The 25,613-nt window shown below is 45.7% G+C and overlaps 3 protein-coding genes across 4 annotated transcripts in view; 1 reads left to right on the top strand and 2 right to left on the bottom strand.

The window, feature by feature from the left end:
* adam19a (ADAM metallopeptidase domain 19a) overlaps positions 1–4,895 on the bottom strand; it is a 33,235-nt gene extending 28,340 nt beyond the window's left edge. The window contains exon 1 of the mRNA XM_061809188.1: positions 4,638–4,895. Coding sequence (XP_061665172.1) covers positions 4,638–4,752 — 115 coding nt within the window. The 5' untranslated portion in view covers positions 4,753–4,895. The remainder of the gene's footprint in view (positions 1–4,637) is intronic.
* A 1,381-nt stretch (positions 4,896–6,276) lies between these two features.
* Positions 6,277–23,335, bottom strand: lrch4 (leucine-rich repeats and calponin homology (CH) domain containing 4). Of its 2 annotated transcripts, none has more exons than XM_061808425.1 (18): positions 23,215–23,335; positions 19,593–21,040; positions 12,916–13,060; positions 12,685–12,814; positions 12,491–12,596; positions 12,153–12,399; positions 11,973–12,073; positions 11,769–11,891; positions 11,534–11,637; positions 11,416–11,465; positions 10,922–11,086; positions 10,502–10,573; positions 10,369–10,423; positions 10,097–10,286; positions 9,934–10,025; positions 9,726–9,863; positions 9,254–9,331; positions 6,277–6,673 (listed from the first exon to the last, which is right to left on the bottom strand). In XM_061808425.1, exons 2-18 carry the CDS (start codon positions 19,762–19,764, stop codon positions 6,575–6,577), a joined length of 2,067 nt encoding a protein of 688 aa, XP_061664409.1. In that variant the 5' UTR covers positions 19,765–21,040; positions 23,215–23,335; the 3' UTR covers positions 6,277–6,574. The 2 variants fall into 2 exon arrangements, with proteins under 2 accessions (XP_061664409.1, XP_061664408.1); XM_061808424.1 differs by lacking the exon at positions 6,277–6,673 and adding an exon at positions 6,680–8,351.
* LOC133494515 (histone H2A.Z) lies at positions 22,779–24,308 on the top strand. Its single transcript, XM_061808426.1, has 5 exons — positions 22,779–22,928; positions 23,224–23,301; positions 23,388–23,501; positions 23,716–23,845; positions 23,940–24,308. The coding sequence occupies exons 1-5, from the start codon at positions 22,926–22,928 to the stop codon at positions 23,999–24,001; spliced, it is 387 nt and encodes a 128-aa protein (XP_061664410.1). The 5' UTR covers positions 22,779–22,925; the 3' UTR covers positions 24,002–24,308.
* Positions 24,309–25,613: the final 1,305 nt, after the last annotated feature.

The following is a 25,613-nucleotide window of genomic DNA, read 5'->3' as shown; positions in this document are numbered from 1 at the left end:
CATCTGTGGCATTTGAGGCGAGAAAAAGAAGAATTAAAACCCAGCGCCGGACACCGTCTGTCGTTTACAGCCTCCATTTGCATAAAAGTCACTTGCGGGGAACGACACGCTGACGCAATCTCAAAACACAAAAAGGTATACTCGAAAGAGACCGTGGGCAAATCGAATTTGGATGGAATAATAGAAATGCAGACGCGTCACAAATGATAAAACGCTCACTTTTCTTGCACTGTTAGCTGACTTATAAAAAAAATATATATATATATATATATATATATTTTTTTTTTTTATTATTATTTTTTTTTAAATCAATCAAATGTTGTCATTCGCTGCAACACAAATAAATACAATTGGAGATCCTGTGCAGCCGCAGCCTCCAAACACAACGAAAAAAAAAAAAAAAAAAAAAAACAAGATTCACATACATCACTGTCCTACATTCGCAAACGCCGCCCCCAACACCGTGCAGTGACAACTACGTACGCACCTGCCACTGAGTCTCATGTAAATTCATACGTCACCGCTCCAAATTCTAAAGATTACATACATATTGGAAAATTGACGCCCCAAGGTTACATCTTAAGATGTCGGCTAAACAGGAATTGGCATCAAGGAAGTCAGTTGGAGTGATGCAAATCTGCTGAGAGATCATGACAGGGAGAGGCCAAGTTTATCCTGGATGTTAATTTTTTTTTTTCCAATTTATCAAGGATTGTATTGACATCTTTTGACACTTATGTTTACATTATATACAGAAAATAATACATATTTATATTATTTATGTGGAAGTTAATGCTTTGGGGGAAAAAAACTTGGTTGGTAGTAAATCAAATCCCACAATGGGGGGGAGAAAAACTTTTCTTAATAATGTCATTGTAATTTGCTTTTACTATGAGATGAGGGCCAAAAAAAGATTAAAAACAGAAAATCCACTTCCGTGGGCTTAAAAAAATAATTATTATTTGGAAGCCATAACTCGAAGTTCTTCAAAGGTAGAGCATCACCGCGAGAGAGTCAAAACATTGACAAAACGAGGCACGTCCGTGGGGAGTCATTAAAAAAAATAAATAAATAAAATGAGGCCACCGGTTCGAGGCTGAACTTGCGAGCTGCAAGCAGACTTCTGGTGGGGAGCAAGTCAACGTTGCAGACGTCGTCATTAAGGGGCTCTTCAGCGGCGGTGATCGTCAGCTCTGCGGGCCGAGTGCGGAGGAAAAAAAGCGAATCAAGTGACTACAATCGAAAATCCGTGACAACGTCAGCGGGGTGCCGGGGAACAGCGTCGAAATAAACACGACCAATCTGGACGGGAGTATTTTAATGGGGAGGCTGCAATCTGGGCACCAGATGCCATCCTGATCCTACTGCCCTACCGCCTCATATATGGAAAATCTGTCAAATGGAACTTGGCCGCGAGGGAGTTGTTGGCTTCAAAGGGCGTGGTTGGCTACCTGATGTGGGAGCAATCCACTAGTACGTGGATCGTAACATGACGAGACTGTTTCTCGTGAAGTGCTGCCGCCACGAAGGAAAATGCAATCCGTGCTGTCATTGTGTGGGCTCCGGTACTTTTTTTTTTTTTTTAAAGATTGCGGGTGAAAAGTCCAGTCAGCTCATGTCCTCATGGGAACAAAACCCATCCTTGCCTTGACTTTTGCGTCGTCCCCACTAATAAGCACGGTCATATGATCTCCAGACCTTTGACACTCAGGGTGGGCTCACGTCTTTTTCAATCACTGGGCCGTTTCCTCCGCTGGACCCCCCCCCCCCCCCCCCCAGGGACTCTCGGGTGACACTGGCACTCTTGACTCATTTCGCACAGCCCGGCGCAATCTGCTGCACTAGACCCGGCCCAAAGATAGGAGGAAGAGGAAGAGGGAGAAGGATCGGCCCGGCCTCTGCTATCTTCTTGACAAATGCTTAGCGGGTTTCCGTTTTGCTAAAATGTCGCGGCGATAGCACCCCGGGCACACACTGAGGAGAGACGTGTGATAGATAGATCTATACGGCTTATTTTCATACTGTCTTTACCGCCTGGTTTTGTTGCTGCAATGCACCAGAGGGACCTGTGAGCTGAAGTGCAAAGATGAGGCGGCCATTTTTTTTGCATTCGCGCAATAGCAGACAGCAAAAAGAAATGGTTATTTTTTCTGAAGGACATAGGAATGAGCAACTGTGACCAATCAGACAAAGCGAGAGAGATCTGAAGCCATAAGAGGCCAAAAATGTCATTAAAGAGGAAGGAAACAGGAAGATTCTTATTATTATTACTATCAATACTCATTTGCATGTGTCTGATGCTTGGTACATGGCTGACTGGACCCATTTGTGCCTTTATTTTGTTTTTCTTGAAGTGCTGCACTGAACCTTCTTGTTTTAAAGAAACGAGGGGACATTGCGGTAGTGATATTTGAACATAAACGGTGCAGCAACACATGTACACAATTGTTAAAGGATTACGGAAACGGCGACCTCACGCATCTTTTCATAAAACGGGGAAGCTATTCTCTCCTATTTGCTGAAAAAAAAAAAATCAAGTAGTTATCTTTATTTTTGTGTACTCAATCTAAGAGGTCACCAGATGGCAGTAAAGCCTTGAAAGTCGCAGTTGTCGGTTTCGTAGCGGACTGCGTGAGGCATTGCGACTGGAGAGCACTCCTCACCTATTCCCACAAGCCTTCCCAGAAGTGCTCGCACACGGCGAAAAACTCAATTATGACTAACGCGCCGGCGCCCCCGCAAGCCCACTAGAGACGACCTTTTCTTCCGTCGAGCCTGAGTGGAGACGATGCGCCAATGGAGAAGTTGCGCTGGTGATGACACTGCAGGGGTCTGGTCCACATCGGAGCCATTTATTCGGTACCTCAAAGACGAACTAATCATATTACACAGGAATAAAAATGCAAAGAAGACAAACTGAATCCTGTTTTTTTTTTTTTTTTTTTTAAATGACAGAATGATTGTTCTGCTCAAATCTCAAAACCAGTTCATGTGACTGGACTCAGCCGCAACCCCCCGCCACTGCACAACGCAATGCTAAATTTGTGACTATATTTAATTTTTTTGAGCCGTTTATCCTCACGAGGCTCGCGGAAGTGCTGGAGCCAATCCCAGCTGTCATCTCTCTGGAGACGACTGAACCCTGAACCGGTCGCCGGCCAATCGCAGGGCACGTGGAGACAAACATAATTTAGAGTGTCCAATTAATGTTGCATGTTTTTGGGATGTGGGAGGAAACCGGAGTGCCTGGAGGAAACCCACGCAGGACACGGGGAGAACATGCAAACTCCACACAGTGGGATTGGACCCGGGACCTCAGAACTGTGAGGCCGAGGCTTTACCACCGTTCCACCTCACAAACCCACTTACGGGAAATTTACAATGTCCAATCAATGTCACATAGTTTTGGAACGTGGGAGGAAAGCGGAGTGCCCACCCGAAGAAAACCAGCGGAGCGCAGGCACACGGGACAACATGCAAACTCCACACAGGCGGGACCGGGATTTCCTCAAAATGTACAACCATGCTTAGCCATGAATATAAAAATGGCACAATCAAATGCTAAACAGTAATTATACGTAGTGGCGGCGTATGGAAGTAGACAAGTGCCACCGGGATTTTGAATTTGAAATAGGATTTGAAATTAAAATGAAATGGAAATGTTACGTGGATTTGAACTAGAAATGTTAAATTCAACTTTGTTGTTAAAATTCAGTTTCGTTGTAAAAAAAAAAAAAAAAAAATCATTTTTGGTGTGAAGAAGACAGTTGTATGGAAGTAGGAAAGTGCCACCGTGATGTGACAGCCACAGAGATGTCACGTGACTAAGAAAGCGTAACAGTATTGGCTGGCTGCTGGGTTCGGAAATCCTTTGCTAATGTCTGTGACCTAAGCTAACACCGTCTTCTTCACACCGAAAGTGAATTTCTACAACGAAACTGGATTTTAACAACAAAGTTGAATTTCAGACAGCGAATTATTGAATTTAACATTTCAAATTCACGTAACGTTTCCATTTCATTTGAATTTCAAATCCCGGTGGCACTTGTCTACTTCCATACAACCCCCGTCTCCTTCACGCCAAAAGTGAATTTTTCAACGAAACTGAATTTTAACAACCAAGTTGAATTTCAGACCGCGAATTATCGAATTTCGGACAGTTAATTATTGAATTTAACATTTCAAATTGAAATCCACGTAACACTTCCATTTCATTTTAATTCCAAATTCGAATCCCGGTGGCACTTGTCTACTTCCATACTTCATACGCCGCCGTTAATAACCACGATAATAATATGTCGGGACCGTCGTAACCGAGGACCCCCCCACCCCCCCGTTCTACGTTACTCGAGTCCCCCAAAACTCCTTTTAAGGACAAAAACAACAACAACAAAAAAAATAATTGGCAACTGAAGGCAGCACCGACGTCAAAGATTTGCAATTTTATGACTCAGTCGAGCACGAAATCACGATAAAGAACCGAACAACTCATCAACGGGGAATTGACAAACTAAACTTGACTAAAAGTTTCTCCACACCGCAGGCGAGCCACAAACGAGCCTTTTAATTTTTCCTTTTTTTTTTTTTTCGACGTCTCCATCCTCGCGCAACTGGTTAAATCCCAAGTTCGGACTTACCCGCTCGGCTGGCTCGTCCCGAGCCGTTCAGCGAGAGCAACGCGACCACCAAAAGCAACGAGGCGCACGCAGCCGGCGATATGTGGCCGTCTTTCTGCCTGTGTTTACTGTACATCCCTGTGAGCCTCCGTCGTGCCGCCGCGGCCGCCCGGTCCTCCCTCGTCCTCGGCCGGCTACTCAACTCTGCCCGCCTCGGTGCCAGCCCCCCTTTTGCTAGCTTGCTTCTCCCGCTCCTCCGAGTGTCAAACACCGCGGCTACACTTCCGTTATGGACCTTCAAAGTAAAGCTGAACGGTCGGCCCACAACGGAAGCTTTTATTATGATGTCCCGAAGCGTCTGCTCGCACGATGTTCAACTCGACGAGATAAGAGGTCAGACGCATGAGACGCTTAATCATTGTTTGTCATTTGCATAAACCCATCTATGAAAATAAGAAGGGATGAATAAATCATGCATTGGTTTCACTTTTCAGTCCGCCGTTCATTCACAAGCACACACCTAATCCTGTTGAATATTTCGATTTGGATGCAGGACGGTGAGCTGTCAGTTGTGGGAAAAATGTTGACTGAATGCTCCCTCCATTGTTGCTGCTTAACTGATAGTTTCATTGTTGGTTTTAATATAAGATTTTTTTGCGTGTGTGCGTTTATTAGTTATTCTGTTGATTTTCTTCCAGAATTCCTTTTGCTGGCACGCACAGGCCTTGTAATAATTTGCCGCAGCATTTACATTCATTTCTCATCTCCAGTTCAGAAGAATTATTTTTTTTTTCACCAATTAATGTTCAATGTCTTGAATAAAAGCTTCAGTTTCCCTTTCATTAATTTTTTCTCCTTTTAATGTCATAAAGCTGTTTGGCCAGAAGCCGATCTGGCGAGGCATTCGGTGTGCTCTCCTTTTGGTATAAAACAATTTTACAGACTTTAGTATGAAAATCTTGGAACAATTCATGTGAATACTCATTCAATATTGCTCAGGAATATTAATTTAGTTATCTGAATCACTAAAAAGATGGAATACAGGGTAGTAATAGTCAAAAAGATAGAATACATAGTTTTAATAGTTTTTTCATTCCATTGATCTCATTGCGCTGACTTTCCTGGTTGTCCTTAATTTTTTTTTTTTTTTTAAAGTCTCATTCAAGGGCAGGGGGAGGCTGACCAGAGGGATCATTAACCTGATTGAAAACCCTCCGTGCGTAAACCTTTTAAAACGACCACATAAAAAGAGCGATTAACCTGCCCGAGCGCACACAACAAACCGTGCGTTTTTTTTTTCGGGGGTGGGGGGGGTTCCCCATCATTTGTCCTTTATAGCCTGAAGCGTACGGCCGGATTTGCTGAATAAAATTGTATATAATTTATGCAAACTGAAAAGAAAATGCAATTTAGTTTTGTCCGGCTCAAGCGTCAAATCTTCCCAAGCATCGAAAAAATTTCCCCGTGGTCACTTGCAGCTCCGGAGCTGACTTTTTCCTCTTCCTCCCGAGGTTTTCATCACGGGATGGTCTGGAAAACTGACGCGATGATTACGATTCAAAAATATCTGATGAGCATTTTAACAATTGCAAGGAAACCCAACAATCACGGCGAGAGAAGTCGCTATCCAAGTTTTATGTTGGTGGTCAAGAGGGACAAGAAAAACAAAAAGCCATTTGAAGGGTGCTTATTACTTTTACTGCGGATTGTTACATATCATCTTTTCTATATTCAGCGTGGTCATCGTATCGCCTTTGAAAACCGTCGACAGGGGTGCGCTGCGGCGATTGTCATTTTTCCCGACCTTCCTTGGCGTCTTTGTGACTCCCCTCAAACAAAAATGGAATTCTGGGGATGGCCCCCTGGTCTCTGGCAAACCATTTTTTGTTTGTTTGTGCGCTGCACTATATATTGACATCCACTGGACAATGAGATGGCCGCCCCCAACCCCCCCCCAGTCATGTGGAGCCAGCCAGTCCTTCCAGAACCCGGATGGTGCGGGCCAACCGGCTCAGGCAGTCGTCCTCCGCGATGAGCTGGGGTGAGCACAAAGCATCCTGGGCCAGGAGGAAATGGGGGGGGGTTCAGTTGTTGCATTTTTCAACAGAAATGTACAAATCATGCCGGATTTTGATACTTCCTATTTTGTCAGGTCCACGATACTCACAGAGCCCGATGCAAGTCCGATAAAAGGCAGTTTGGTGATTTTGTGTGGCTCAGTTTTTTGTTTTCAGAAAGACTCCCCCCGCCCCCCAAAAAAGCAACGTGTCAATGTCCATTTTTTTTAATAAATTCTTTACAACAGTGGCGTTTCAATAAATTCTTCACAACAGGAAGGGAGGAAACCTCTAGCAAATATATTTATATAACTTGAAAAAGTATACAAATATATATGTATAAAAAAAAAAAAAGGTAGCTGGGAAATTCTGCTTTCCAGATATGTTTCAGAATAGCTGGAAACCGGCGGACCGGGCCGGTTCGACTTACAAAATAAACATTGAATTCAAACATTGGACATAGAAAGACAGCAGCAGGACAGCTTGGCTAACGGCGGGAGCCAAACCGGAAGAAATCAAACCGACAACAGCTGTCATTCATTTTGACTTAGTGTCAACTCATGAGAATTGAGCGAGGCAGATAAATCCAGTGCATCCCGATAATCGCTCCAGATTAAAAAAAAAAAACATTCCCCTTTGTGCGATTGGAGTCAGATCTCGCTGAAAAGATGATGCCGATGATTACGCGAGGTGCTTTTTCCGAGCAGATGTACTCGGAAAAGTCACCAGTGTACAATCGTAAAGTATAAGGTACGGACGCGCCGATAATCGGGGTAAATTTGGGCATTTGGCATCGGCCAACCGTGAGATCTCAAAACGGTCTGTGTGGAAATTTTTTATTTTTTTTCCAATGACCCGCAACGACATTGACAGAAATGTGCAAGAAGGCCGATAAGAGTATCGATGTACTACAGTGCTAAAATGCAAGTGGGGGGGACTCAGCATTTTCAGCCTGAATAATAGAATATGGATCACATTTCCCTGTTCAACCTTTCGGAAGTTTCTTAGTGAGCGCCTTTTGGCAATTTCAAAATAAATACAAAATATATATAATTTAATAACAAGTTTACATCTATACACAGTCAGCCAGTCGACAAAAAAAAAAAAAAAGTCAAAAAGTAGTCTGTACCATTAAGAGTTTGGGCACAAGACGTCAGTCTTGTCAGTTCGGAGGCACTCGGGTCTCGCTTGCAAAGGTTCCAAAATGGTAAACCCATCAAAAAGCAGACATTCACAGTTTGCCTTCGGCTCACGCAAAACTTCCTTTTTCAAACAGTGCAAAAAAAAAAAAAAAAAAAGTACAAATAAAGGGGTGGGGGGGGGCGCTTAACACTACGTTGCTGAATGTCGTCACCCTGTATGATGCTTTCGCCATAAATATAAAAAAAACACATTCCGGGGAGAAAATGGAGGACGTGTAGCGGTTCTCCCTGTGTTGCAAGGCTAAGCGGAGGCATTTCAGGGCTTTGTGCTGTGGGTGTGGGTGAGGGTGTGTGTGCGCTTAGGCGAGCAGGTAGTAGTAGAGGACGTAGAGCAGCGCCATGGCCACGCAGTAGAAGAGCAGGAAGTCTGCGGCCAGGAGCTGGGTTCCATCCTCCAGGGCTAGCAAGGCCTCCACGCAGCGCAGCACGCGGGGCAGCTTAGACAGAAGCACATCAGAGCACACACACATGTCCGTCTGGACAGGGCAGAATGGGGTGGGGGTAAAAATAATGACAGGAAACCGATGTTAGTGTGGGCGGGAGGGGGGGGGGGGGCAAAAGCAGGGTTCGGACCGGCGACTCGTGCGTTTTCAGGGCCCTCGAGTCGTCGGTACTACAATGACGGGCGACACGTGACACTTTCAAGCGGGGGTTTCCAAACATTTCCACAAGTGGGGACTTCCGCAGATGCGAGAAGTTCTTGAACTTGCATTTTGGAACCATTCGGACCCACTTTGTCCTTTTTAAAAAAAAAACACATAAAACTGAAACTTTCCAATGGTGAGGGTTTTTTTTTGGTCATTTTCGACTTCAGCCAAGGCCCGCTAAGAACAGGTGGAGGCTGCAAATGGCCCACGGGCAGCAGTTTGGACACCCCTGCGTTATAGAATTAGAAAGCAGTCACAGGACACGATTTTTCGTGCTCATTTTCATCCGCTTTACACATTTCAGAGACGTCTCCTGGAAACGAATGTTTTTGGTGTAACGTGAAGAAGGCGAGGGTTCAAGACAGGACGCACTACATAAACGTACATGGACAATCACATACATCAAACAGCAATCATATTTATATTTTGCATTGTAGTATAATATATAACACAAGAATAAGTAAGATTTTGGTTCATTCATGTGCCGGGGAACGATGTTGAAATAAGGGGAGGGGCTTCTATTTCTGGTGTAAAAGTATGGTTGTCCGCCATTTTGGGGCTTCTCCACACCATCACTAACGCCTTTCTGGGAGCTTCGATTATGCGAAGATTTTTACGACTCGCGGCAGAGTTGGTCACGATCCTCCATGAATAGCGCGGGAACAATGTACATTTCAACGCTCCCTCGAGAGGCACTATGTAAATGCGAGCCGTCGTCATTTTTACGCTACCTCGGGGACGCCCAGCTTGCGGCAAGCGGCAACGAAGTTTTCCAAGTTGAGTCGACACTTGGCTGAACTCAGTTTGGGCTGAAAAACAAAGGACAATGACATTAGCACATATCGGGCCTGAGTTAACAAAATGCTAAAAATGAGAGGCACGAGACTGACTCGACTTCTTCTGCTCCAGCTAACATTCTTGAAATGTCAAAAACAGAATTTTCCCTGGCATAATGTAATCATAAAGTCATAATAATGGGCAACTACATGCAACATGAAGCTTTTGTGCTCAATATTTTGATTCTGTAACACATGAACGTTTGTTTGCCTTTTCCACTAACGTTTCCAATTCCATCAGTTTCAGCTTCATTTTGCGCAACTCCGCCACTTTTGCACCCGTCGCCATCGGCGAACATGCAGGTAAGCGCCCACAATTTAGAATCTCCGTAAATGGTCTCCGCTTCACATCTCAAGGTAGACGCACCACTGCAGGGGACGGAATGTGGATGATGGACACAGAACGTGCTCGGACGCTGTTGACCAGCTGACAGAGGACGGTGCCGTCGGACAGCGCCTCCCCCAGGTCTTCGGCCAGGGTAATCTTGAGTCGGGTTTCCAACGTCTGCGGAACGACACTGTGAGCGTGAAGGAATGCGAGGATGCATTTGACGGCATCAAATGTTCCGACCGACCTTACGGAGCTGCGCAGCATCCGCCCTCTCCTCTTTAGGTGAACGCACGCTCGCGCGGGACTCGCTCCTACTGGTTTCGCTGAGGGAGAAAACTATGGACGACATAGACGGACTGTGCCAAACCTGGGCCTTGGCGAGCTCGCATAAGTTGTCGTAGGCTTACCTGAAGGTCGGACATTGCTTCGGGATGAGGTCCGGAACAGGAAGCTGTTGGGTTTCTGGTTCAATGCAGGCGGCGATGTCTTCGGAGAGGACGGTCCCTCTGCAAGACTTCGGGGTTCTGCTGTTCTGCTTCTTGAGCATTGGAGATGCGGCGTCGCCGAAGAACTCAAAGCGTCAGCGTGTTCAGTACTCTAAAGGACCGGTTGGGACAACAATGGAAATGTTTGGATGTTTTCAAGTGCGCACGACTGTGGAGGAGTGAGTGCAACTCACGGTACATCTCAGTCGGAGGCCACAGTGGGAGGGACTGCTTTCTGGTGTTGGGCCGCTAGAGGGAGGCAGAGGAGAGTTTTTGAGGCTGGAGCCTTGAACAGTATCTAATGCGACTAAACGCGGCTGAACTCACTCGGCGCGACTACTTCCTGTCAGTGCTGCAGAGGTGACAAGACTTCCTGTCTTGCTGAATGACTTCACCAAGCTGCAAGTAACGAGAAACATTATTTATGGATGACGACTGAACAGAACCTTCACGTGCGGATATCAAAATGCATGCCACGGGTTCTCACGTTTTTTTTTTTATGCCAAGTACCACGTCAAAATATACGTGGCTCTCCAAGTACCATTATAATGACCAACATTAAAACACTGAAGGGTAGCAGGCCCAAGTGCTCCTCAAAAACAAGGAAAGTATATTTAATATTACTGGAAACCATTGAAATGTATGTGATGTGTGTGAATGCATGGGAAGAGAAAAGGGTGAAGATCCAGAGCCGTTTTCAAGCAACACTGTCACGCAGATGCATCTCACTCATTTGACCAACTTTACCTGGGCTTGTCTCCCTGGTGGTGCTGCTGTTGTAGTCGCTCTCGCTCCTGCCAGATGAGCAGCGTGCCTGGCCGGCGGCGCTCCTCCATGCTGGGGCTGCAGGGGGACTGGGGCGACGGCGAGGGGGAGGGTAACCGGGTGGCGACCTCCACGTGAAGACTGGATCTACATCAGAAAGAGCAGGGAGAAAAAAAATAAGCTTGCGTCACTGAGCTTTGTGTTGTTACAGACAGTCTCCATTTTAATTATTTTGGTTTGCTGCCATCTTTTGGCATCAACAGGCAACTACAACCCCCTCTTGGCATCAAGTTATTGGTGGAGTTGTTAGAGCCCAGTCCGTCCAGTCCCAAAGTCCCAGGACTAGCAGGGGGGTTCCACCGGAGCAGCACTTCAAATATTGTGTAATGTGCACTCGTAGCGCGCGCACAGCGTGGAGGGAAATGGCGATAAGGATGTTTAAAAAAAAAAAAAAAAAAATAACCAAAAAGACGGACCGCCGTATTGGAGCCTCGTCGTGGGACAGCACAGTTCTCTCCTTCGACTCCTGGAAATCAGTGGCACAATCAATAACGGAAACAGGATGTTGTGCAACGAGCAGCAGTTGCCTCATACCAGCGCAACAAGAGGTGGCGTGGGAGGACCCGTCTTCATTTCCTCCTCCTCTTCTTCCGTCACGCTGCTGTCGATGAAGTCGACCCGCTCCCCTCGGCCGTTGACTGCCGACGCAGCAGAACCGAGGTTTGAGGTTTAAGCGAGCAAAATTGCAACGAGGTGCACGGATCGCGGCGATCAGACCTAAAGTGTGCCTTTGCTTCCCCCCCGGCCGTGTGGGGAACATCACTCTCACCTTTGCTGACTTCGAGGTGAGATTCCTTCTCTTCTTCTTCTTCCTCCTCCTCCTCCTCCTCCAGATTTCGCTGGTCTCTGCTGACCTCAGATATCCGGAGGGAACGTTCTGAGAAGTCATCTGCTGACTACACACACACACACACACACACAGTGAAGTGTTTGTTATCAAGGCTACGGGCGGCCATTGCGGCGCCGCGTGGACTTGCCTCGTTCCCGGACCATCTTTTGCTGCCGCTGTCGACACTGTTAAAACCAGAGTCCAGCCCTCCGAACTGACTGGTAAACAGCTCTTGGTCAGACAAACTGCAACGCGAGGACGGGATATTGGTCACGTGCGCCGTTAAGGGATGGAGCAACCCGCGGCGGGCCCAAAGTCACTGACCAGCTGTTAAAGCCGGTGGGCCTCAGGTGTCTCTCCAGCTCCTCTTGGCTCCTCTTGCAGGCCTCCACGTTCAGATACTTGAAGATGTGGTATTTGCCCTTGGAACAGATCTGCGCGGGGGGCATTTGCAGCGGGTTGCTGTCCAGCGAGATGCTCTGGAGGTGCCGCAGGTGGCGGTAGCACAGGGGCACCTGGGTAATCCGGTTGCAGGACACATCCAGGCGGATGAGGGGGAGCTCAGAAATTTCTGGACGTGGGAGAGGAAGATTTATTTAATTTTTTTTTTTTTTTTTTTGGCTTTTTGCCGCATTCGAGGTGATCGGGTCACGTTTGGGTACCTTCGGGCAAAGCGCTGAGCTGGTTCCTCCTCAGGTTCAAATCCCGCAGACACTCCAGCTGGCCGAGCTCCGCGGGCAAACACCGCAGCTCGTTGCAGCTCACGTCCTGGCGAGAGACGACGGGGCAAAAAACGGTCACGCCAACGCCGCGCAACATCCCAGCGCATGGCTACCGTCGTGCGCGTTGAGGATACCAGCTGTCGAAGATGTACGAGGGCAAATATTGAGGCGGGCAGCGAGGAGAGCTTGTTGTTGCTGACGATGAGCACTCGCAGGAGGGGAAGCTCAAACACAGACGGAGATAAACTGGACAACAGATTACGGCTGTGGACGCAAACGACAACATTTCATGTTCTCCACGTGACGAGCGGTCTCCCGGCAACGATAACATTGCAGCGTCGTGGGAGGCTTGTGTGCGCGCGCACCTGAGATTGAGGTAGGTGAGGGCCTGGAGGTTCCCCAGGCAGGGGGACAGCGAACGCATCCCATTGTGGTAAAGGCTCAGCGTCTCCAACGAGATAAAGTGACCGAGCTCCTCCGGCAGCTCACACAGACGATTCTTTGACAGATCTGGGTGGTTGGGAGGGGAAACCACAAAAAATTCATTTTTACATTCTTCAGTTTGAACAGGAACATGCACAGATATAGAGCAAAATGTATTGCACATGAAAGTACAGTGGGAATATTGACCTCAACAAACTCTTCAAGAATAAATGGAAATGCAGCGTGTTGGACTTCATATGTACTCAACTGTTATGTTTAATTCAGTGATTCTTTCGTGTCCTACTGGCGGTTCTTCCAACATCTTAGCAAAAAAAAATAAAAGGAAATACCGTAATTTCCGGCCTATGAGTCGCGACTTTTTTCCAAACCCTGCCGTTTATGCGGTGATGCGGCTGATTTGTGCAATTTTTTTTTTTTTCCCCAAACGGCCGCAAGGGGGCACTCGAGCGGAAATGGTAAGAGTGAGACCGGTGGAATGTAGGTGCCGAGGAAGAGGTGGTTTGCTGGTTTTCTTTTTAACCGGGCCTGTTAGCGCCGCGCTAGCCTAAGCACCGCTCTAGTGTTAGCGCTGCGTGATTTAGTGTTTTTTTTTTTTTTTTTTTAAACTGGTCCTGTTAGCTGTGCTACCGTGTTGCTACCATGTAGCTGCCAAGGCAATTTTTTTTTTTTAACCAGTATGTTTTTTTGGGTTTTTTTTTAACCAGCCATTTGTGTTACCATGTTGTTGCTATGTTAATCTAAGATAAGGTATTAAAACTTTGAAACCTCTTTCTGTGTACCATCTTTCTTTGTAAATGTCGTGTGTTTCAATGCGGGCACTTGCGGCTTTTACACAGGTGCAGCTTATGTATGTACCAAATGGTATTTCCTTTACAAATGTACTGGGTGAGGCTTATAATCAGGTGCGCTCTGTAGGGCAGAAATTGCGGTATTTGAAAGCAGTTCAGAAAAATTAAATGTATTACACGTAAAATGTGGAGAATCACTGTTTTAGTAAGTTTGTTTTATTAGTGCTTTGGTCGGCATACGTAGATGTATCTTTTTTTTTTTTTTTATAAATCATCCGATATTTATTGCAAATCATTTTGCAGACCTGAGGACCACTTCAATGAGCCCTCGCTAGTGACTCTAAAAAGCTCCATTAGCAGCGAGCTTCCAGTCACACGGAAGTCGGTCAATGGCAGACATCCCAGCGGCTGTTTATTGATGTGTTGGCTGGAGCAAGTCCTTTCAACGATGAGGTACGGAGAGAGAATTGTGCCAGTGTGCACAAATAATAATAATAAACAGCAGCAAGGTGTGCACGTTTCCCTGAAGCATACGGGACGGATAGCAATGGTGTCCAGTAGCGCTGCATCTTCGCCGCAAGGGAACCGCGCAGACAAAAGGTGGGGGGCGGGAAGGAGCGGCTTCATCGGGGGGGATGGAACAAGGGGAGGGGGGTCCGCTCTGTGTATCTATTGTCCGAGAGACAGGCAAAAATGTGGGAACCTCCGCTCTTCAAAGAAACTCCCGGTGTGTCAAAGATACGGCCTGTGGGCCAGTACGATCCTGATTTTTAGCAGCTGCAGAAAATGAATTCTTTTCATGCTAATACTTAACACTATTTTTTCGCCTATGAGTATGTACTCACATTCCAGTACTCACTGACATGAGTGCTTTTGATACATGTTTCAAATAACATTAACAGGCAAGGTATTCACTTTCTTTTAGATTACAAACCAAATAGCTCTCACTTTTGTTTGTACAGTTTGAAAGTCAATTTGGGTTTTGACAATCAAGCACAAAAATGAAAGCAATCCTTAGATTGTCATAAGTGCACAATTAATAGTTTCCAGTTCCAAATACCAGAGATTTAAGCCTTGTGTCTTTATACATAATGAATAATTATACTATGATTTCACTGGGCTGACCAAACTGGAATTGACACCGCCCCCCCCCGAACCTTTTGAGAACAAAAAACAGCAAGCTCTGCCATGATTCAGCACGACAGAAGCAGGCTGGCATCGAAGCAGACAAGCTGCCAACATGTCACGGCGGGGAGAGAAATACAATCCTGATCCCGACACGCACGACTGTTGCGCTGTGACACATCAAGACTTAGCACCGCTCCAATTGTCAGTGTGGCCAGATTTATACGACCGTGTTCCTCCACGTCAACATTCATCCATCCAGCCTTTGTTTGGCCTCAGTTTCCTTTTATATCTATGTGGGTCATTAGACAAGGGGTGAAAACGCTGCACGGTCCGGCATGAAGCGGGACAACATTCCTTATCGGGCGACACGATTCAAGAGGGCAGGGCCAGGACAGGATATTATTCCCCTCTGACTGAATGAAAGTTGTGTCCCGCAATTGACAATTTAAAGGCAAGTCCCAATTTAGAGTTGCCTGCCTGCAGGGTAGAACCACGTTGTGCAGAGCAGTCGCCGTCGAGGTTCTTCTCATAGAGCAAAGAAAATGCTACATGCCCACGAGTGTTGTCGTATGATTTGTTTTTTATTGTGTTCCTGCCTTGTCGGATTTTAAAGCAGCAGTTGTTTGAAAGTTTATGATTACCGTAGCAGACAAGCTAATTGCCCTCAGCCCCTCTATGGAATTTCGCATTATATATTAGCATAAAACAAGCGACCCTTCATTTGACAATAAAGTGTGCTCGAACACTTGAATATTTTTACAATTTAGCGTAAACATCTCATGTGAAGTAAAACGCAGGATCCGCTGGGCATTCCACAGCCTTTCGAGGCAGCTAATCCAAAACGCTCGTTATGAAATCAGTCCGTGGCGCGTGCCCAAAAGTGAATCACAAATCTCTCGGGCCACATGGCGACGTCACATCAGTTCGTGTGAGTGCGACGTTTGGGCTAATACATGAGCAAATGTGGTTGTGTTGAAAAATTAGACTACAGAATTGTCGCTTAACGGATTCCTGACTGCGTAGATGTAGCTGCGGGGTGTTGATGCCTGACTGATTATTCTTTGTGTTGAAGAAATAATGAAAGGTAATCTTGTAAGATGCGTTTTGACAGAAGAGCCTTTCGGCGTTACAGTTTGGGGTACAGCGAAGAAAATAAGTATTTGAACGCCCTGCTATATTGCAAGTTCTCCCACTGAGAAATCATGGAGGGGTCGGAAATTTTCATCGTAGGGGCATCTATCTATCTGTACACCAGCCAGAATTCCGACCCTCCAAGACCTGTTAGTCTGCCTTTAAAAGTCCACCTCCACTCCGTGTGAAGTTGTCAGCTGCATGAAGACCCCTGCCCACCCCATACAACCAGTAAGACTCAAACTTGTAACATGGCCAAGACCAAAGAGCTGTCCAAAGAAAATTGGTCAACACCACATGGCTGGAATGGGCTACGGAGAAATTGCCAATGATCTTGGTGGAAAAAAAAAGGTCCGCTGCTGGAGCAATCATTAGAAAATGATGTTGAACAAGAACAGCAGATGATGGGGAGTGTAACGTCCTTGGCGAAGAAATCCCTTTTGACTGGCCTTCCTCCCACACACTTCCATGTTCACCACTTTCTCCTCCTCACAGCTTTCCCTCCCACTGACTTGACTCACAGCTCGGGGCAAACGAGGGATGAAAAATACATTTTTGCGTCACCGGCCTACTGGAAGAAGAGCGCCTGCTTACTTACATTTTTACACACACACCCCCCCCCCCTCATTAAAAAAAATTGGATTCTTTATTTTAGTAGATTTTTCTGTAGTTTGTAAAATCGCAAATGGCATTCAAAATGAGTTTTGCCTTCATTGAAACTTTGTTCAAAACGTGTTTTTTCCTTTTAAATACAATTCTTCGATTATTGGGAAAAAAAAAAAAAAACGAAACATTGACACAGATTGCAGGACAAATTAAACTCAAGCACAAACCCAAACGCTCGGCGACGAGCACCGAATAGTGCGACGTGGAAACAGATGGCAAAAGCAGTGACACCGTTCCAATCACCGTGGCAACGTCACGCACACAGCCGAGCTGCGAGAACACAGCAGTCGAGCTGCCGCCGAGAAGAAAGGAAAGCGCGCGCATTGCTGGAGGCTAGCGACCGCGGCGCTCGACTGTACGTTCCCCCGATGCGACGAGACCCGGTACCGCAGAACGGCAGGTTCATCTCTGGCCATCCCAACGAAAGACTAACCGTTGATCACTCTCGGGAGGCCCCCCCCCCCGAACGGGCCGTATCATGAACTTCCTCAGTGTGGCAGTTCATGAATCAGCTTGGTTACGTAAGGCACGCACAGCCTGGCCTTTCTTTATTCACCAGCAACACACACACACACGTCAGTTATGTACACACCCTCATCGAGTTTCACTCTTGCGGTCAAGCAACAAAACTAACAACAAAAAGTAGCGCCTTGAATCCGGCCTTGCGCCAGTCAAGTGTGTACTTCTAAGTGGACTGTCTTCACTCTGGTTACCTCCCATGAGACCGCCCGCCACCACCCCCAACCCGTTTTCAACCAGCTGCTCTCAAATACTTTCAAACTGCGACTCCCGATCTGAATCATCAAATCGAGCCTGGGCTTGCGTGAAGGGTCGCCCGGCCGACCGCCAAAAACGACCGTCAGCGGTGAGCCAGAGCTCAAAACGTTACCGGAACCGACGTAAAGTGCGAAGTCGGGACGGGATTTGAGTCGAGGGCTCACACCGGCCAGACGAAGTGACAAGACAAAGCAGAAGTGAAAAGTGAGCCCACATCCGCCGCCCGGAAGAAATCAAGCAAGCGGGTTTATGCAGACGGCTTCACAGCAGACGGAAAAAGCTCGTTCTGCATTGAACGCAATCCCAAAAGAATTGCAGGGCTGCATTATTTAAACCTTTTGAGAATCAATGACTTTACCGATTAATAGTACAGCCATGTCTGCATGTTCAAAACATCACTTGTCGCAGTCCAACAACGTGCTCATCGCTTGTTTTTTTTTTTTTTTTACTGAAAGTATGTTTTTCACACACGTATCTCGAGTTCCATTCAGTGTGAGCACTTAAGTCTATGCTACACCACAGGCTATTGTTTCATTAACTTTGGCAGCAAAAAAGCAATTTCTCGTAGCAAAATACAAACTTCCTCCGCTGTAATGCCTTTTTTTTTTTAATAACAACACTGTAAGAGGATTATTGCAAAGATTATTATCGCCTGGTGAGAAAATGCCGCTTCTTTTGTTTGCAACCAATTCCCAAGCACGAGCATCGCTATCAAAGTCAGTCCGGAAGCAAAAAGATATTAGATAGTGTCGCGTCTACTTGGTCCAGCCTGAGGATGAACGGGGCGCACGCGCATCAAACAAAAACACACACTTTGCTACGGCTGTGCGCGGAGCGCACAGGGCCCGAGTTCTGTTCGCTCGGGGAGGGCCCCTCGCCAGAAGCGGCTCTTCTTTGTGCGCGTTTGCACGAACCTTTGACCTTTGTGGAGCTGGGAAGTTTGCCGGGAGGGAAAGAGGAAGGGAAGAAGATTGAGGGGGTTGGGGGGGGTTCATTTTTAAATCGTAAACACTTCTCTACGCAGTCTCAACACAATCTGAGTGCAAAAAGAGAATTCTCCAGAAAAACATTCACCAACGCGAACACCTTCAAAAATACGCCTAAGCTGTGTTTTCGCTTGGCGACTGTCGGACTGACACCTGCCTTGTTATGAGCAGATGGTCATAATTAGCAGAGGACATCGGGTGTCGCCTTCAGGTCATGCTGGATCTGAAGATTGATTTCAGTCAACCTGGACGCCGTAATCCTCTTTTTGCGCACGGTGACGACAAGGTAGCCAGTCGGTCGTAATCCAACTGGGTACTTATGCAAGAGTTACACGACACCAAAACAAAAGCGGGGCGCACGCATACACCTCCAATCGGGGAGGAAGCAAACGCTCCGACTCTCGGCTGTCCGTAAAACAGAATCCTGAGTGATTCTTAACTTGGTTTGGAGTGAGGATGCGCCGCTTGATTTTTTTCTTTTGACTTTCTTGCAATTTGCACATGAAGTATTTCCTGCTCTGTATTAACATTCTTGTTGACAGCAGTTATCAGTTTGTACTTGTACTGTTCTCCTTTATGTTTCGCGTATGGCTATGATGTGAAATGTACGCCACTTCACATTTGCCGCCAAATCATCCTTGAAAAAGCCCTCGACGGGCTACTTATTTTCTGCTTATCTGAATATTTTAATTGATTTGGACTTGCGGGTATTCCCGGTTACAAATCATTGCTTGGTCAACATCACAATATCCGGCCACTATCAGTTCACCTGCCTACCTCGCAGACAGTGAAAGTACAGATTTGTTGTTTTATGGGCTAACTAAGTGTGTTCAAATATTTTTTTTAAACTGTCCACCTGTTCAATAAAAGATGAAGAAGCTGCCTGAAGTGGGGAAAGTATGGCCGACACAGCTCAATAAATATTACGCTATATTTTTTTTTTTGTAGTTTAAAAGAAAATCTACTTGTCTTGATAAAGTACAATCTTGATACAAAAACTTGTATATATTTTTTCAAGATGGAAAGTTTATGTGAGTGAAAAACCCAAACTGGTGGGAGTTCAAATTAAAAAAAAAAAAAAAAAAAAACAAGGCGAATCGGCGAGTGCGAACTCGAATTTACCTGCGTGGGTAATGTCGGACAGGTCGTAGTTCTTGGCGCTCCGTGGGAACTCTTTGAGCTTTCGGTTGGCCAAGTTGAGAGCCCCGCTGGCGGCGGCGTCCTCCAGGGCTTTCTCCACGCTCCGACTGGCCGCGACCGTGGCCGGCAGCTGGGCTCCATCCCCAGCCGCCATCAAGCCCTCGCGTCGGGGGTGGCGGCGGTGGGGGGGCTCGCCTCTTGTTACTTTGTTTCCGGCGCCCTCGTCACTCCGCCGGCCCCGCGCCGTCTCCCTTTCGACGAAACCTACGAACAGTCGGGCATTATGGCGTTCAGATCGGCGAAAATCGGAACCCCCCGAAAAAGTGCAGAAGCCTCACCGCGGCCGTCAACTCGACACTGGGAAGTCGCGTCACCAAAACCGCCCAAGAGTGGGGCGAAGCTGTCAATCTTCCGGGAAGTGGCGTCGAGCACGCGCGTGTCGTAACAATAACACGGAGCAGACGCCGTTTTCGTACACAATCAAAAAGGAGACCATCAAAGAATCATGACAACTATCCGTATGAATCCCGTCCAGCGAGGAACATCCCCGCTTTCGGCTTTTCCAACTTCTTGTGTTTCGTGAACGGTGAGATATGTCGAGTTTGAAACGGTTTTCGTTCGCTGAGATTTTATTTTGAAGTCCTGGCCCGGAACTTTCACAAGCACGGGGCACTTTACGAGCCCCCCCCCCCCCCCACTACACTTGCTACGGTGGCCGCAAAAGAAATGCAAAGGAAAATTCACCAACGGCTCATTGAATGCCGCTTGATTTACAGCACTACATATTTAATTTTGGATACATTCATCCATTAATTTTATCCAGCACTTACTATGACGTGCTATACTAAATGGACGGATATATTTAATACATTGCCAGTAGGACAACATTGCTGAGATTATTTCTTCTTTCAGTAACAAATGACACGCCCAAACACACTCACACACTAAAATCTATTTGCATTGTCTTCTTCGTCCAGCCCTCCTTTTCGGCCTTCTTTCCTCCCTTCCTCCCAGCTCTGCATCCCCATTGGGCCATCTGTCAAAGTGCTGCATGGGGGGGGGGGGGGTTGCATATGTAAAATCCCTTAAGAGTCATGAATCATCCCACTCTGCACACTGTATCGCCCGTGCAACCAATGAAAATTGGTAATCCTGTTAAAAAAAAAAAATGTCGCTCTACATCGCAATATGTGAAGGAAACACAATGGATACTTATTAACTAATGGACACTCAGTGTGGATGTGTTACTGCGTGCTGGGAGAGCGCTGCAAATGCCGTGATGTCCTCCGCTGGGTCGAGTCCCATCGCAGAAAAGGGGTCAGACTTTCCCACGCTCTTTTGTGCGCTCCTTCTTCCTCTGGGCTCCCCGATGTCACTTCCTTTTGCATCCTTCTGTGTGGACTCAAGTCACTTGTGGCGCGTCTACTGATCTAAAAAAAAAAAAAAGACAGGATGGCTCATCGGCCAGCAAAACTGAGGTCGCCATCCGCCGTCTTGATGCTCCCAAAACAACCGTGGCGACCTGTGCGTTAATCGGCAGTTTCGTGGCTGTGAGAAAACAATCCGCAGGTAAGTTAGAAAGATTTACTTTGACACTGTTAAAGTTTGTTTGTGCATTTTTTTTTCTGATGAGCTTAATTCACTTGAGCAACGTTTTGTTTACGGTTGTCCTCCACTCCTTTTGGGAGTACCAATATGGCGGCTAAGTGGCTCCTACAAATCGACATACCGCTAGATGCGTATGCACTATTCTTTTTTTTTTTTTGATCTGTGGGCGCGTCTTGAATTTATTACAAGTGCAGTTCCACATAGACATTTTTCAAAAGGTGCGGCGCACCACGGGGTGGTCGTCAGGCAGGAGTCACCGGGCCCACATAGATACATCACAATGGATTGTGCGATGTCATCGACAAAACAAGAGCGATGCACAAACGGTCGATTAAACTCGTGTATTAGGAGGAAATGCATCCATTTTTTTGGTGGTGCTTGTCTTTATTCGGATGGTGGGTGAGCTGAAGTCTGTCCCAGCCGACTTATTTGGGAGGGGAAATAGGATATGAGCTAAAGAGGCGGGGGGGGGGGGGGCTTGACGTTCGCGAGGTCAAGGGAGAAAGTGACTCCTCGTGTGCCGCTAAGAATGAATGGCACGTTATTTACGCTGGCAGGCCCCAACAACAGCTGTGCATGTGCAGGAAGGGCAGACAACACACACAGGAATCAAAAGAATATCAATTTGCAAAATGGCTTATTGAGGGGGGGGGGGGGATCTATTATTTTTGTGGTAGTTGATGCAATTTAATTCTGCAGGGGAAATAAGATGCCGGACAAGCTAGTTTGGGATAAGGAGGAATAAAGCAAATTGCAAAATGCGGGGAGCGGGATCAATGTTGTTTTAAATTACATTATTTTCATTTGCTTTTCAAATGCAATTTAGGGATTACAGTATAATTACTATCATAAATCCAATTACAAATGACAAAAAAGACGCTGCAGATTGAATCACGCGCTTTTACTGCCCTCGTGTGGCTATTGTATGCATCGCAGGTAATACTGTTTTTGGGAACTGTTTTTGTGCCGCATTCAGCCAAATCATTGATGAGGTAAAAAAAAAAAAGTTTGCATATAAAATAATTCATTCATTGTATAAAATAAAACAAATTATTTAATTGTATAGTTATTAATGTTATTCAATTATTGTAAAATGAGTGTTGTTTGCAGGAAATTCATTTAAATATTGGAGTATGTAAATAAAAAAATAAAAATGAATATATCCATCTCAATCCACAAATCTTGTTTAAAAATTGCAAAAATTAATGCTGTACGTAAAATGTGTTTTGATAACAGAATAAAACGTGCAAACACCCTTTTCCAAGGTGAAAACTGCATTCGTGCATAAGGATAAAAGATAAAAATATTAAATTTATACGTAAAATATTGAAATACTCTGAATAAATAAAATAATTGGTGGGATAGATTAAAGATTAAAGCAATTTTTAAAAATGCCCTTTTAATCAGAAAATGCGACAAAACTTCATTACCCATCATAAGTCGAGACAGGAAAAGATTCTCGAAGCTTTTCTTTTTGATTGGCTGGAAATCCCGCATCGGCAAATGTCATTGGTTTATCCTTCTCCCCCCGCCGCGACCCCGGATGTACTCGGCTGGATAAATACGGCCCATTGTAGGCGGGGATTGTAGTTCAAACCGTCCGTCGATGCGCTGCGGCTAGCGATTTTTTTTTTTTTTTTTTAATATTTTTGTTTCAAAAGTTAGCTCGTGTGCTACAGCTACCTGAAACTGTAATTACAAATAAGCATGGTGAGTTCGTCTTGTCTTACTTTGCTTGAGCACTGCGGTGCTTTTCCTCTTTTTTTATTTTTTGGAAATGCTTTAAAACGAGGTCGCATTCTACTGGAGAACACGCATTGACTGTTATTACCCTTAGCTTAGCACGCTTAGCTTAGCTTTGTTTGTGCGAGTGAGCGCATAAAACACGGCGATGAAAACAACACCGGGGGAAGTCGAGTTGAATTACACCGCGTGCGTTTCGACTTCCGCTGGCGAATGTGCGCTTGCATCATTTTATTATTATTCTTTTATTTACCTCGTCCAGGCTGGTGGAAAGGCGGGCAAAGACTCCGGAAAGACCAAGACGAAGGCGATTTCGCGCTCTCAGCGAGCCGGATTGCAGGTTCGGTCCCTCCCCATTCATTGCACAACATCGATCTTAAATCAAAACAATCAAAAACAAATTTCAATTTTTCTTTACGCCACCAGTTCCCGGTGGGACGTATCCACAGACACCTCAAGTCCAGGACCACCAGTCACGGCAGGGTTGGAGCCACCGCGGCCGTGTACAGCGCGGCTATCCTCGAGTACCTCACCGCCGAGGTACTGCAACCCCCCCCAAAAAAAAATGTTTATGGATTAAAGTGGTTTTCTTTTTGAATGGGGGAGGGGGGGGTTAAGTTATATTATAAGGAAAAGAGAGCTATCATGACTAAATTTGGAAGCCTTCACCCATAACTCGACGCTTTTCAAGAAATGTTTATTCTAATCCGTGCAGTTTTTAATTTTTTTTTCCCCATTTTTGTGGACCTTTCAGGTTCTGGAGTTGGCCGGGAACGCCTCCAAAGATCTGAAAGTGAAGCGCATCACCCCCCGCCACTTGCAGCTGGCCATCCGAGGAGACGAGGAGCTGGATTCCCTCATCAAAGCCACAATCGCCGGTGGAGGTAAGATTGCGTCGGAGACCATTGTTATTTTTTTTTTTTTTTGGAGGGGGGGGGTAATCAAAATCTAAATGCTCTTCTCTTCTCCCCCCACCAGGCGTGATCCCACACATCCACAAATCTCTCATCGGAAAGAAGGGCCAGCAGAAGACTGTATAACTGGTTGCAGGAGGTGAAAGCCCTCTGGAAGTTGCACCATCTCAGGACGATGTCTGCAGTCCCACCCCCCCCCCCCTTTTATTTTTTTTTTTTTTTTCATTTTAGCATAGGAGTCTGTGTGGTCTGAGCTTGCATCTTCTCACCTGGGGGTATTTTTTAAAAAGTGGCTTCAAAGAAGCTCTTTTTTTTTGTTGTTGTTTTTTTTTGGGGGGGGGTGTTTCCTGGTGTTGCGGTCACATTCATTTTTGCTTTTTGTGGCATTCCCTTGTTAAGGTATTGTTTTAATAAAGCTCTTATGGGGTACGCATATCTGTCTCCACTTCCTAAAACCTCTGTGGCTGCTTTTATTACAAAGTTATGACATCAAATAAAGGACCATATTTAATTGCAACCAAAAAAAGTCAAAAATGTACTGTATGACTCTGACTAGTTGCAGTGTGCAAACTCTCCACCCTGTGGCACTAGTACCCCAGCATCAAGTTGGAAAAATATATTTGCGATAATGACTTAAATTGTATAATTTTTTTTTTTTTAGGTAAATTTGAATATTTGGGGAAAAAAGTAATTAAAAATAGTTCATTAGCTCAAGACAAAAGCGTCAAAGGGATTTGTTTTTTTTTTTTTTCAAAGTCAGTTGCAGATTTTTGCTAAAATTAAATCAGAATAGTGATTTCAAAATATTTAATTATATTGCAGATTGAGAAAAATGTAATGAGAAAATCCTGAAAAGTGAATATTTGATGGATTAAAGTTGTAATATTAAGGGAAAACATGCCTCGTTGTGGCTTACACCAAGTTTTGGTTTTTTTTTTTAAATTAAAAATAGTTTTAGATAAGTATATAAATGATTTCAAATACAAGAGTTTGGGTTGACAAATGACACTTGTCGGCCAGGGCACCACCGCAACATCCAACAGTGTGAGATTGTTGCTCCAGTCTTTCCACCATTAAGGTCAATTAGGAGGAAATCTGGCATGTGTGTGTTGGGGGGGTCCTTTTTCATTTGGTTCTAATTCAAGCAAAGGAAGTGAAGCGCTTACCTCCAGGCCGGACTTTCTCGGTGCGCTCTGGAAGCAATTTAGCAGCATGTGGTCTCCTCCCTCACTCTGGGGAGACGACACACACACACACACATAAGCTCATAACAAGTACACTCATTTCAACGGTGGGATCAAAAATCTACAACATAATACGCAAAAAGTATGCATGAGAGGAAACCGGGGTGTGTAGACTTTTTCTAACGAGCGCAGGAGAACATGCCAACTCCACACAGGCGCGGCCGGGATTGAACCCTGGACCTCAGAACTGTGAGGCCGACGCATGGCTCACAAAATTCAATAATTCATCCATGCATCTTGTTTTGCCGCTTATCCTCACGAGCGTCGTGGGGGATTGCTGGAGCCTATCCCAGCTGTCATCGGGCAGGAGGCTGGGTGCGCCCTGAACTGACGTTGCGATGAGGTCATGTTTTGTCAACGGGTCTGAGGCACTCTACAGGATATAAAAAAAAAAAGTCTACACACCCCTGTACAAATGCCAGGGAAGTGCAAACCATTTTCTGTTTTAATTTCATCCGCCCATTTTCTTTTTGCCGCTTATCCTCACGAGGGTC

Source organism: Syngnathoides biaculeatus, chromosome 21, assembly GCF_019802595.1.
Source record: "Syngnathoides biaculeatus isolate LvHL_M chromosome 21, ASM1980259v1, whole genome shotgun sequence".
NCBI lineage: Eukaryota > Metazoa > Chordata > Actinopteri > Syngnathiformes > Syngnathidae > Syngnathoides > Syngnathoides biaculeatus.
The sequence above is the reverse complement of the archived record's forward strand: the minus strand, read 5'-3'. Positions and strand labels throughout refer to the sequence as shown.